At 38.8% G+C, this 13,467-nt stretch overlaps 1 protein-coding gene across 1 annotated transcript in view; it reads left to right on the top strand.

Annotated features, from left to right (window-relative positions):
- The window catches only part of APOOL (apolipoprotein O like), an 83,606-nt gene extending 72,422 nt beyond the window's left edge, over positions 1-11,184 (top strand). Inside the window, exon 10 of the mRNA XM_033233454.1 lies at positions 10,602-11,184. Coding sequence (XP_033089345.1) covers positions 10,602-10,690 — 89 coding nt within the window. The 3' untranslated portion in view covers positions 10,691-11,184. The remainder of the gene's footprint in view (positions 1-10,601) is intronic.
- Positions 11,185-13,467: the final 2,283 nt, after the last annotated feature.

The following is a 13,467-nucleotide window of genomic DNA, read 5'->3' as shown; positions in this document are numbered from 1 at the left end:
TCTGATGAAAGCAGAATGAAATCTCTCACAGTCTTACAAAATTAATGTCCCTCTAAAGCAGAAGTTGAGAAGCTATGGCTCATATGCCAATTCTGACTCGACTCACTATTTCTTTTTAGGTGATAAATATGCAAAACCTATATTCTTTATTTTTTTAAAAAATTCTACTTTAAGTTCTAGGGTACATGTGCACAACGTGCAGGTTTGTTGCATAGGTGCGCCATGTTGGCGCGTGCTACACCCATTAACTCATCATTTACATTAGGTATTTCTCCTAATGCTGTCCCTCCCCCATCTCCCCCACCCCACAATAGGCCCCTATGTGTGATGTTCCCCGCCCTGTGTCCAAGTATTCTCATTATTCAATTCCCACCTGTGAGTGAGAACATGCGGTGTTTGGTTTTCTGTCCTTGTGATAGTCTGCTTAGAATGATGGTTTCCAGCTTCATCCATGTCGCTACAAAGGACATGAACTCATCCGTTTTTATGGCTGCATAGTATTCCATGGTGAGTATTTGCCACATTTTCTTAATCCAGTCTATCATTGATAGACATGTGGGTTGGTTCCATGTTTTTGCTATTGTGAATAGTGCCACAATAAACACATACCCAGTAATGGGATGTCTGGGTCAAATGGTATTTCTAGTTCTAGATCCTTGGGGAATCGCCACCCTGTCTTTCACAATGGTTGAACTACTTTGCACTCCCACCAACAGTGTAAAAGTGTTCCTATTTCTCCACATCCTCTCTAGCACCTGTTGTTTCCTGACTTCTTAATGATCGCCATTCTAACTGGTGTGAGATGGTACCTCATTGTGGTTTTGATTTGCATTTCTCTGATGACCAGTGATGATGAGCATTTTTTCATGTGTCTGTTGACTGCATAGATGTCTTCTTTTGAGAAGTTTCTGTTCATATCCTTCACCCACTTTTTGATGGGATTGTTTGTTTTTTTCTTGTAAATATGTTTAAGTTCTTTGTAGATTCTGGATATTAGCCCTTTGTCAGATGGGTAGATTGCAAAGATTTTCTCCCATTCTGTAGGTTGCCTGTTCACTTTGATGGTAGTTTCTTTTGCTGTGCAGAAACTCTTTAGTTTAATTAGATTCCATTTGTCTATTTTGTCTTTTGTTGCCATTGCTTTTGGGGTTTTAGTCATGAAGTCCTTTCCCATGCCTATGTCCTGAATGGTATTGCCTAGGTTATCTTCTAGGGTAAAAGGTTTTAGGTCTAACATTTAAGTCCTTAATCCATCTTGAATTAATTTTTGTATAAGGTGTAAGGAAGGGATCCAGTTTCAGCTTTCTACATATGGCTAGCCAATTTTCCCAGCACCATTTATTAAAAAGGGAATCCTTTCCCCATTTCTTGTTTTTGTCAGGTTTGTCAAAGGTCAGATGGTTGTAGATGTGTGGTGTTTTTTCTGAGGCCTCTGTTCTGTTCCATTGGTCTATATCTCTGTTTTGGTACCAGTACCATGCTGTTTTGGTTACTGTAGCCTTGTAGTATAGTTTGAAGTCAGGTAGCATGATGCCCCCAGCTTTGTTCGTTTGGCCTAGGATTGTCTTGGCAATGCAGGCTCTTTTTTGGTTCCATATGAACTTGAAAGTAGTTTTTTCCAATTCTATGAAGAAAGTCATTGGTAGCTTGATGGGGATGGCATTGAATCTGTAAATTACCTTGGGCAGTATGGCCATTTTCATGATACTGATTCTTCCTATCCGTGAACATGGAATGTTCTTCCATTTGTTTGTGTCCTCTTTTGTTTCATTGAGCAGGAGTTTGTAGTTCTCCTTGAAGAGGTCGTTCACATCCCTTGTAAGTTGGATTCCTAGGTATTTTATTCTCTTTGTAGCAATTGTGAATGGGAGTTCACTCATGCTTTGGCTGTCTGATTGTTATGTATGTATAGGAATGCTTGTGATTTTTGCACATTAATTTTGTATCCTGAGACTTTGCTGAAGTTTCTTATCAGCTTAAGGAGATTTTGGGCTGAGACAATGGAGTTTTCTAAATATGCAATCATGTCATCTGCAAACAGGGACAATTTGATTTCCTCTTTCCCTAGTTGAATACCCTTTATTTCTTTATCTTGCCTGATTGCCCTGGCCAGAACTTCCAACACTATGTTGAATAGGAGTGGTGAGAGAGGGCATCCCTGTCTTGTGCCAGTTTTCAAGGGAATGCTTCCAGTTTTTGCACATTTAGTATGATATTGGTTGTGGCTTTGTCATAAATAGCTCTTATTATTTTGAGATACGTTCCATCAGTACCTAGTTTATTGAGAGTTTTTAGCATGAAGGGCTGTTGAATTTTGTCAAAGGTCTTTTCTGCATCTATTGAGATAATCATGTGGTTTTTGTCATTGGTTCTGTTTATGTGATGGATTACGTTTATTGATTTGTGTATGTTGACCCAGCCTTGCATCCCAGGGATGAAGCCTACTTGATCGTGGTGGATAAGCTTTTTGATGTGCTGCTGGATTTGTTTTACCAGTATTTTATTGAGGATTTTCACATCCATGTTCACCAGGGTATTGGTCTAAAATTCTCTTTTGTTGTTGTGTCTCCTCTGCCAGGCTTTGGTATCAGGATAATGCTAGCCTCATAAATGAGTTAGTGAGGATTCCCTCTTTTTCTATTGATTGGAATAGTTTCAGAAGGAATAGTACCAGCTGTTCCTTGTACCTCTGGTAGAATTCGACTGTGAATCTGTCTGGTCCTGGACTGTTTTTGGTTGGTAGGCTATTAATTATTGCCTCAATTTCAGAGCCTGTTATTGGTCTATTCAGACATTCAACTTCTTTCTGGTTTAGTCTAGGGAGGTGGTATGTGTCCAGGAATTCATCCATTTCTTCTAGATTTTCAAGTTTATTTACGTAGAGGTGTTTATAGTATTCTTTGATGGTAGTTTGTATTTCTGTGGGCTTGGTGGTGATATCCCCTTTATCTTTTTTTATTGCATCTATTTGATTCTTCTCTCTTTTCTTATTTATTAGTTTTGCTAGTGGTCTATCAGTTTTGTTGATCTTTTCAAATAACCAACTCCTGGATTCACTGATTTTTTTTTGAAGGGTTTTTTTGTGTCTCTATCTCCTTCAGTTCTGCTCTTATCTTAGTTATTTCTTGCCATCTGGTAGCTTTTGAATTTGTTTGCTCTTGCTTCTCTAGTTCTTTTAATTGTGATGTTAGGGTGTTGATTTTAGATATTTCCTACTTTCTCTTGTGGGCATTTAGTGCTATAAATTTCCCTGTACACACTGTTTTAAATGTGTCCCAGAGATTCTGGTACATTGTGTCTTTGTTCTCATTGGTTTCAAAGAACATCTTTATTTCTTCCTTCATTTCATTATGTACCCAGTAGTGCTTCAGGAGCAGGTTGTTCAGTTTCCATGTAGTTGTGCAGTTTTGAGTGTGTTTATTAATCCTGAATTCTAATTTGATTGCACTGTGGTCTGAGAGACAATTTGTTGTGATTTCTCTTCTTTTACATTTGCTGAGGAGTGCTTTTCTTCCAACTATGTGGTCAATGTTGGAATAAATGCGATGTGGTGCTGAGAAGAATGTATATTCTGTTGTTTTGAGGTGGAGAGTTCTGTAGATAACTCTTAGGTCTGCTTGATGCAGAGTTGAGTTCAAGTCCTGGGTATCCTTGTTAACCTTCTGTCTCATTGATCTGTCTAATATTGACAGTGGGGGGTTAAAATCTCCCATTATTATTGTGTGGGGCTCTAAGTCTCTTTGTAGGTCTCTAAGGACTTGTTTTATGAATCTGGGTGCTCCTGTATTGGGTACATATATATTTAGGATAGTTAGCTCTTCTTCTTGAATTTTTCCTTTACCATTATATAATGGCCTTCTTTGTCTCTTTTGATCTTTGTTGGTTTAAGGCCTGTTTTATCAGAGACTAGGATTGCAACCCCTGCTTTATTTTTGCTTTCCATTTGCTTGCTAGATCTTCCTCCATCCCTTTATTTTGAGCCTATGTGTGTCTGCATGTGAGATGGGTCTCCTGAATACAGCACACTAATGGGTCTTGACTATTCAATTTACCAGTCTGTGTCTTTTGATTGGAATATTCAGCCCATTTACATTTAAGGTTAATATTGTTATGTGTGAATTTGATCCTGTCATTATGATGTTAGCTGGTTATTTTGCCCGTTAGTTGTTGGAGTTTCTTGCTGGCATCGGTGGTCTTTACAGTTTGGTGTGTTTTTGCAGTGGCTGGTATTGGTTGTTCCTTTCCATGTTTAATGCTTCCTTCAGGAGCTCTTGTAAAATAGGCCTGGTCGTGCCAAAATCTCTCAGCATTTGGTTTTCTGTAAAGAATTTTATTTCTCCTTCACTTATAAAGCTTAGTTTGGGTGGATATGAAATTTTGGGTTGAAAATTCTTTTCTTTAAGAATATTGAATGTTGGCCCCCACTCTATTCTGGCTTGTAGAGTTTCTGCTGAGAGATCTGCCGTTAGTCTGATGGGCTTCCCTTTGTGGGTAGCCCAATCTTTCTGTCTGGCTGCCCTTTACATTTTTCCCTTCATTTCAACCTTGCTGAATCTGACAATTGTGTGTCTTGTGTTTGCTCTTCTCAAGGAGTATCTTTGTAGTGTTCTCTGTATTTCCTGAATTTGAATTTTGGCCTGCCTTGCTAGGTTGGGGACGTTCTCCTGGATAATATGCTGAAGAGTGTTTTCCAAGTTGGTTCCATTCTCCCCATCATTTTCAGGTACACCAATCAAACAGATTTGGCCTTTTCACATAGTGCCATATTTCTTGGAGGCTTTGTTCGTTTCTTTTTCCTCTTTTGTTTCTAAACTTCTCTTCTTGCTTTGTTTGGTTAATTTGTCATTAATTCAATCACTGTTACCCTTTCCTCCACTTGATCGAATCGGCTATTGAAGCTTGTGCATGCGTCATGTAGTTCTCGTGCCATGGTTTTCAGCTCCATCAGGTCATTTAAGGTCTTCTCTACACTGTTTATTCTAGTTAGCCATTCATCTAATCTTTTTTCAAGGTTTTTAGCTTCCTTGCGATGGGTTCGGACATCTTCCTTTAGCTCGGAGAAGTTTGTTATTACCGACTTTCTGAAGCCTACTTCTGTCAGCTCATCAAAGTCATTCTCCGTCCAGCTTTGTTCCATTGATGGGGAGGAGCTGCAATTATTTGGAGGAGAAGAGGTGCTCCGGTTTTTAGAATTTTCAGTTTTTCTGCTCTGGTTTCTCCCCATCTTTGTGGTTTTATCCACGTTTGGTCTTTGATGCTGGTGACCTACAGATGGAGTTTTTGTATGGATTTTCTTTTTGTTGATGTTGATGGTCTTCCTTTCTGTTTGTTAGTTTTCCTTTTAACAGTCAGGACCCTCAGCTGCAGGTCTGTTGGAATTTGCTAGAGGTCCACTCTAGACCCTGTTTGCCTGGGTATCACCAGCGGAGACTGCAGAACAGCAAATATTGCTGCCTGATTCTTCCTCTTGAAGCTGTGTCCCAGAGGGGCATCCGCCTGTATGAGGTGTCCTGACTCACTATTTTTGTATATTCTACAAGCTAACCATGATGGTTGAAAAAAATCAAAAGAATAATATTTCATAGCAAGTGAAAATTACATGAAATTTGGATCTCAGTGTCCAGAAATAACGTTTTAATTGAACATACCCACACACATTGATGTATGTATTGTCTATGGCTGCTCTTACACTACAGTGGCAGAGTTGAGCACTTGTGACAGAGACCATATGGTTCACAAAGTCAAAAATATTTACTACTAACCTTTTGCAGAAAAGTTTGCCAAATCCTCTTCTAGAGAGAGGGGATGTGCCACATATGCATGAGTCATGTCTCCCTCATGGTAGTTGCCAGATTTTTTGTGGATTCAGAGACTAAATAGCCAAACTCAAAACCTCTTAAGGGCAAAACCGGATTTCCTACAGTTTTTTGGTGCTGTGGAGACAGAAACTAGTCAGACTGTCAGTCAGAAGCTTGGGAGTGCCATACCTGAACTGGGAGGAACCAGAGGTTAACTGACTCTTACTAAAATTAGAACATAGCCCAGACCCAGCTCAATGCCTGACTAGATTGAGATAGTAAGTGTTTCACCCTTTCTAAAGAGATAAAGGGCACCCCTGTCTGGTGCCCTTTATCTTCTGGAGCTTCTACCTTGCTTTTATACAAAATGTCCACTATACAAACAACAAAATACTACTTATGCAAAAAGGCAAGAAGATGTGACTGACAGTCAAAAGAAAAAATAAATAAATGTAACAATAACAGCAGGCCCACAGATGACCTAAATATTGAAGTTAACTGAAAAGGACTTTAAAATAACTATCATTAATACATGAAATAGAAAAAAATGATGGAAAAAATGGATGAAAAGATGGAGAATGTCACAGGGACTTGGAATCTGTTAAAAAAATTCTAGTGGACATTGTAGAAGTGAAAAATACAGTACCCAAAATTAAGAACTCATTGGATGGATTTAACAGATACCAGAAAGCACAGAATTAATGAATTCAAAGACAAGTCAATAAAAAATAGCCAAACTGAAGCACACAGAGAAAAAAGGAATGGAAAAGTTTCGGAAAGTACTTTATAGTGACTAGTGTCTTTAAGTATTTGAGTTACTAAGAAGCTGCATGCTGAATGTTATCCTGATTTTATACACAAGAAACCAAAAGAGAATTTTTAACAATCCTAGCTTCACTCTGCAATTTATTAGTTATCTGTCCCCTTTTTTGTACCTAACTTGCTTAAAATATCAATGAGATTACATGTGAACTAAATGATCAGTTATGTAATATTATCAAATAGCACATAACGGCTATTTGAGACTATAATTCAATGATGTCTTATAACTTTAAACATATTTCTTTCCTATTTGTTATAACACCAACTTTTTGAAAAATCTTCTAAAAAGCTTTAAGCAGAAATGGTTCTTATTAGTGAGCAAACATAAAATTGCGAGGGAATGCATTATGATGATTAGGGCATTCAGATTCAAGAAGAGTTTTATGACAGCTTATTCTTTGGGAGGGTAAGAGAGCCCTTAATCCACTCAAGAAATGAAGAAATAGAAAGATACAATTCTTAGTTGCTTATAAGAGTATGAGATGAAATGTGTTTGTGTGTGTGTGTGTGTGTTTTGAGATGGAGTCTCACTCTGTCGCCCAGGCTGGTGTGTAGTGGTGTGATCTCGGCTCACTGTAACCTCCACCTCCGGGGTTCAAGCAATTCTCCTGTCTCAGCCTCCCAAGTAACTGAGACTACAGGCACCTGCCACCGTGCCCGGCTAATTTTTTGTATTTTTAGTAGAGACGAGGTTTCACCATGTTAGCCAGGATGGTCTTGATCTCCTGACCCTGTGATCTGCCCGCCTCGGCCTGCCAAAGTGCTGGGATTACATGCTTGAGCTACTACGCCCAGTCTTTGAGGTGAAGCTTTTTAAAAAGATAGAAATCGGCCGGGCGCGGTGGCTCAAGCCTGTAATCCCAGCACTTTGGGAGGCCGAGACGGGCGGATCACAAGGTCAGGAGATCGAGACCACCCTGGCTAATACGGTGAAACCCCGTCTCTACTAAAGAATACAAAAAAAAAACTAGCCGGGCGACGAGGCGGGTGCCTGTAGTCCCAGCTACTTGGGAGGCGGAGGCAGGAGAATGGCGTAAACCCGGGAGGCGGAGCTTGCAGTGAGCTGAGATCCGGCCATGGCACTCCAGCCTGGGCGATAGAGCCAGACTCCGTCTCAAAAAAAAAAAAAAAAAAAAAAAAAAAAAAAGATAGAAATCAAATGACAGGCTAAGTGGTTCTAAACCAGAGGGATCCATATCACAATTACTTGAGGGTTTTGTGCTTTTTTTCAAAATTCATAGGTCTAGACTCTATGAAGAATTATAAATCTGAATCTCCAGAGGTGAGGCCTCTAAGCAGGTGGATTTTAGGAAGAGCTTTACAGAGGATTCTTTTACATACTACTCTCGCTAAGAATCTCTGTTTTAAGTTGTGAATAAATTAAAATCTTGAAGCCTTTTAAGAAATTTTGAGGGGTGATCTAAAGGCAAAAAAATCTTTCTAATTCAGGAAATTGGGGTAAGCTGGATCTTTCACCAAACTTTGAACAAGAATATAAATTAAGGAAGTATTTAGAAGTGCTAAATAACTTAGTTGATGAACACTGTTAAGCAAATTTGACACATTGAGATTTACATAAAATAATTATTTGTCACATGCCTAGTGTTTTCTGCTTGATAAAAAAACTTGTTGCACCATTCTTTTCACTTGTACTGAGCAATGGTACCCACCAGATGGCAGTAGAGATACAGCAGAACCACCAGTGGATTCCTGTTTTTTTTGCTACAAACTCTTCTCAGAATGTTTTCAAATGCAGAAAGTAAAACACGTAGTAATGTATGAACTTCCTTAAGTGTATTAACAACAGCATCTAACAATCGGTCTAATGACTTTTAATTTTTAAGTAGCGGTGAGTGTGAATATTTTGAGATAATCTGCAACTATAATGTAATAAGATACCTGTGATTTCTGTTGGTGACAAAGAAATCTAAGGCACTGCTGATACTATTGTGTTTTGTTGCCTGTATTTATTATTGAAGAAAATGTCCATTTAAGTCAGAAGTAAGTGAAAATAATGACAAATTTTCCTCATCCAAGTTAATAAGATTACATAAGTTCTATAACATACCCCCAAAGAGACAAGAGGTTAAGAATTTATTCTGTGGAGAGCTGCATTACCTGTACCATCATGAATACTAATTACTTATGAATCTGGTTGTTTTGTTAATATATTTGGTGATGAAGTTACACATAGGTGTGTCACACTGTAAAATACATTTTAGAAAAGATAGGTGTAAGATAAATCATTGTATCCCAATTTCTCTCCTTTGTTTTCGTTATAAAACTGGAAACTAAATTCTTTTATGCAGAAAAGGTATGGTTCCCAAATGTAATAAAATTAATTTTAAAATGAATCCTATTTTGAACGTATTTAAAATAAAAACAAATTTCTGAAAAGATGTTTGTAGTATTATGTCACAAAATAAATATAAAATCGTTGTCTCTTGCCTACTTACCATGCACAAGGTATTATATGCAGCAGTTTGTGTGCATTACCTTGTTTAGTACTAAAACTAATTGTATGAGATTTTTACTGCTATAAACATCATTTTAAAGAAGAGCCTGGGTTGTTATGTTGGGGTCAGACAAATGTGGATTCATTCCTGGCTCCAACACTTATCAGCCAAATGACTTTGGTCAAGTTACTTAACCTCTCCAAATTAAGATTTTCTTATCTGTAAAATAAGGACAATGTAAAAATAGTATCTACTTCATGGTGGGATTATGAGATAATGCATGAAAATAACTTAGCTGCTTGCCGGGGACACAGGAAGCTTGTCAAGTTCACCAGTGATCCACACTTTGCCAAATCCAGGAGTTGATTCTCAATCTCCGTCTTATGCAATCCATCAGTAACCTTTGACACAGGTTAAATTCCTTCCTCCTTCAAACAATATCTTCACTTGGCTGTGGGATTATCTCTTGCTCTTGGTTCTCTTACCTCATTCACTGGCTTTCCACCTTAGTCTTCTTTCCTACATTCTCCTAACCTTTTTAACATCTCCTAATCTTAACCCAAAGACTCATTTGTGCTCAGATGTTAAGTAAGCAATTCAAATTTAACACATCCAACACTTAACGATTCATTTGTTTTCCCCTAAACCTGTTTCTCCCACATTTTCCTCTATCTCAGTAAATGTCACCTCCATTCTTCCAGTTTCTCAAGTTGAAGAGTCTCGCTCATAAGACATTGTCAATCCATTTAGGAAATCTTGTCCATTCTACCTTCAACATTATCCAGAATCTGGTACCTTTTCACCACTTCTACTGCTACCATTGTTAACTAAAGCCCTCAGCATGTCTTTTGGAGTACTGTAATTGCTTTCTAACTGGTCTCCCTGCTGCTATCCTTTGTTTCCCTGTAGTTTCTTTTCCCCGTAGCCAAGAGTGATCTTTTTAAAAACATAGCATCATTCACTCCTCTACTCAAAATTGTCCAGTAGCTTCTCATCTCACTTAAAGCCAAAATCTTTACCATGGCCCTATGTGACCTAGCTTTCCATTGTCTTTTTGATGACATCTCCTATCATTCTCTCTCTCACTGCCTTGCCGCCACCCCTACATACACCACATTTGTCTACTCTGTTCCAGCCATATTGGTTCCTCAGATATACCTCAGGTCCATTACACTTGCTGTCTGCTCATCCTGGAAGGCATTGCCTGCTGGTCTTTGTAGGGTGCACACCCTCACCTCCTTCAGTTCTCAGCTCATATATCACCTTTTTGGAAGGCTTTCCCTGGCTGCTCTATTTAAAATTACAAATCACCTAAGCACTCCATATATCCCTCCTTGTTTCATTTTTTCACATAGCACTTAACCACCATCTGATATATATTTAATTAGTTTGTCTCACCTAACTCAAATGTTAGGTCTATGTCACCAGAGATTTTTATCTGGTTTGTTCACTGCTGTCTTCCCAGTATCAAAAATAAATTTGTTAAGTGACTAATTTTTTTTTTTTCATTTTAATACTTTATCAGGTGCAACACAGTTTATGCCTGACCCCAAGCTCATGGATCACGGGCAGTCCCACCCAGAAGATATAGATATGTACAGCACTAGAAGCTGAAGTAGACTGCATACAGAGACTACATAGAAAACTACAAGATGTGTGACGTTGCAAATAATGATGAAAAAAATCACCTAATGGGTAACTGATACATAGAGTATTACTTAAACCAAGTTTTTCCCTTACATATCCAAATGTGCAATTTGATAAATTACATAAGTGGTTAACAGACAAACTGAATGCAATGCAAACAATATTAAATGATTGATGAGGAGACTTAGGTAGAAGTATTAGCTTGCATTTGGTGACCTTTAAGGGCATTAAAAAAAAAAAATGAAGACATGAACTCCAGTGAGATTAAAATCTCATACATATACATACATATATGTATGTATAAAGACATACATATTTATACATATAACATATAGTTCTGCTCTAGCTTTCCCAGACTAATGTCAGTTAAATTAGAATGGTGTGTGGAAAGATGTGTTTCCCTCTGTTTTTTTTTTTTTCCGTTTCCTAGAGCTGGAATAAAATATCCATGTTTTATGGGGCTTAAGCTTGGCTTTGTCTCTTGGTTTTGTTAATATTAATTCCTCTTAATATCTGAAAACATCTCTAACTATTTGAGAGGGCCGTATGCTACACAGGCTTCCTAATACTGCTTGGCAGTCCTTCTACTGGTTCCTGAGTGGTTTACTATTGTGTTCCCTAGAAGAGGTATTACAAACCTTTTATTCTCCTCAAACCTCTTATAACTGTCAAAGTTGACTGTGCCTCCTGTTTCATAGAGAAAGAAGTAAATTATTAGACATGACCATTCCCAACTTCTTCCCATCTACCTTCAAGACTTACCTCTTTTCAGCCATGCATCCCCCTTTCCTAAGACATACTTCTCTTTGTGTTCTTGATCTCATTCCTTCCCATCTAAGACCATATTCCACCCTGTTTAATCTCCAGTCTTTGGTTTCTCTTTTTACTAGTTTCTTTTCCTCCACTTCTACATAGCTGCGGGTGTTCTCTGTCTTAAATCAACAAAAACAAAACAAGACAAAAACCTTTCCTTAACTCGACCTCTCCCCTTGAACTATTTTTTTCTCTCTCCTTCCTATAATTGTTATACTTCTTTAAAAAGTAATTGTTACTTTTTGACAAAAGTAAATATTATCCCTTTTTCCCCTACTTTCAAGTCCTCTCTGCCTTGTGACATTCTGGCCTCCATACCTGCTTAAATTTTTTTGAGATGGGGTCTTGCTCTGTTGCTCAAGTTGGAGTGCAGTGGCACAAGCACAGCTCACTGCAACCTCCACCTCCCAGGATCAAGCAGTCCTCCCATCTTACCTTCCCAAGTAGCTGGGACTAAGGCACCCGCCACCATGCCTAATTTTTTGTATTTTTGTTAGAGACAGGACTTCACCATGTTGTCCAGGCTGGTCTCGAACTCCTGAGCTCAAGCCTGTGCCTGACTCAGCCTCCCACAGTGTTGAGATTATAGACGTGAGCCACCGCACCCAGCCCCTACTTGAATTTTTATGTCATTATTGATTCTTCACCACTCTCTCCATGAAACTCACTTATCCCTTTGCTTTCTATTTTTCCTGCTTTTGTTATTCTTCATTTTTTTTCTCTTGCTCTGAATCCCTTAAATGCTGAGGCTGCTCAAGTTTCATCCCTAGTCCTATTATTTTCTCATTCTATATGCGCTCTCATTTTCATTTAACAGACCTCACTGGCTTCAGCCACCATTTGTTTTATTATTTGTATCTTCAACCCCCATAGCTCTCTAGTGCTGTAGACCTTTATTTCTACTTAGTTATATTTACCTAACATCCCATAGATATGCCAATGTCAATATGCCTAAAACAAAATTGTCGGCCGGGCGCAGTGGCTCAAGCCTGTAATCCCAGCACTTTGGGAGGCCGAGACGGGCGGATCACGAGGTCAGGAGATCAAGACCATCCTGGCTAACACGGTGAAACCCCGTCTCTACTAAAAAATACAAAAAACTAGCCGGGCGAGGTGGCGGGCGCCTGTAGTCCCAGCTACCCGGGAGGCTGAGGCAGGAGAATGGCGTGAACCCGGGAGACGGAGCTTGCAGTGAGCCAGGATCCGGCCACTGCACTCCAGCCCGGGCGACAGAGCGAGACCTTGTCTCAAAAAAAAAAAAAAAAAAAATTGTCTCTACCTCCCACTCCTTCAAATCTATTCTACCTTCTCTAATCCTATAATTACTCTCCCTCAAGTCATCATCATCACTTTTCTGGGTTACTGTAGTAGCCTTCAGGCTAATTTGCTCACTGTCAATCTTGCTCTCTCTCATTTCAGAATATGTTCTGTTTACAGGTGACAGTAAACTAGTTAAATAAGTACTTAATATTAGCTTAAGCAAAAAAAAAAAAAAAAAAGCCCTATTTATAGCCTAGAATTAGGCAGTATAGGGTTGGGACAGTGGCTCATCGGTGCTATTAAGGATGTAGACTTTTTCTCTTTCCACTCTCCTCTACAGCATGCTGGTTTGTCACCTCATGGTCACAAGATGTCTGCTGTACCTCCAGAGAGCAGATACACATTCAAAGTAGGAAATAGCAGATAAAAATGTACACAAGATGCTTCTGACTCCCTTTTATCAGAAAAGTAAATGCTTTCTTAGAATCTCCTCAGAAGACCTCTGTGTATATCTCAACCAGTACTTGTCATATAGCCACACACTTAGCCTAAGGAAGATAGGGAATAGGGAAATCGTGTTTATTTTCCCGTGGTGAGGAAGGCAAAGGGTAAGGGGTTGGGAACAGGTCTTGAGTTTAAGCTAACATACAGTGTCTGCTACCCTATTCTTC

The sequence above is a fragment of the Trachypithecus francoisi genome, unplaced genomic scaffold, assembly GCF_009764315.1.
Source record: "Trachypithecus francoisi isolate TF-2019V2 unplaced genomic scaffold, Tfra_2.0 Contig01451, whole genome shotgun sequence".
Lineage (NCBI taxonomy): Eukaryota > Metazoa > Chordata > Mammalia > Primates > Cercopithecidae > Trachypithecus > Trachypithecus francoisi.
The sequence above is the reverse complement of the archived record's forward strand: the minus strand, read 5'-3'. Positions and strand labels throughout refer to the sequence as shown.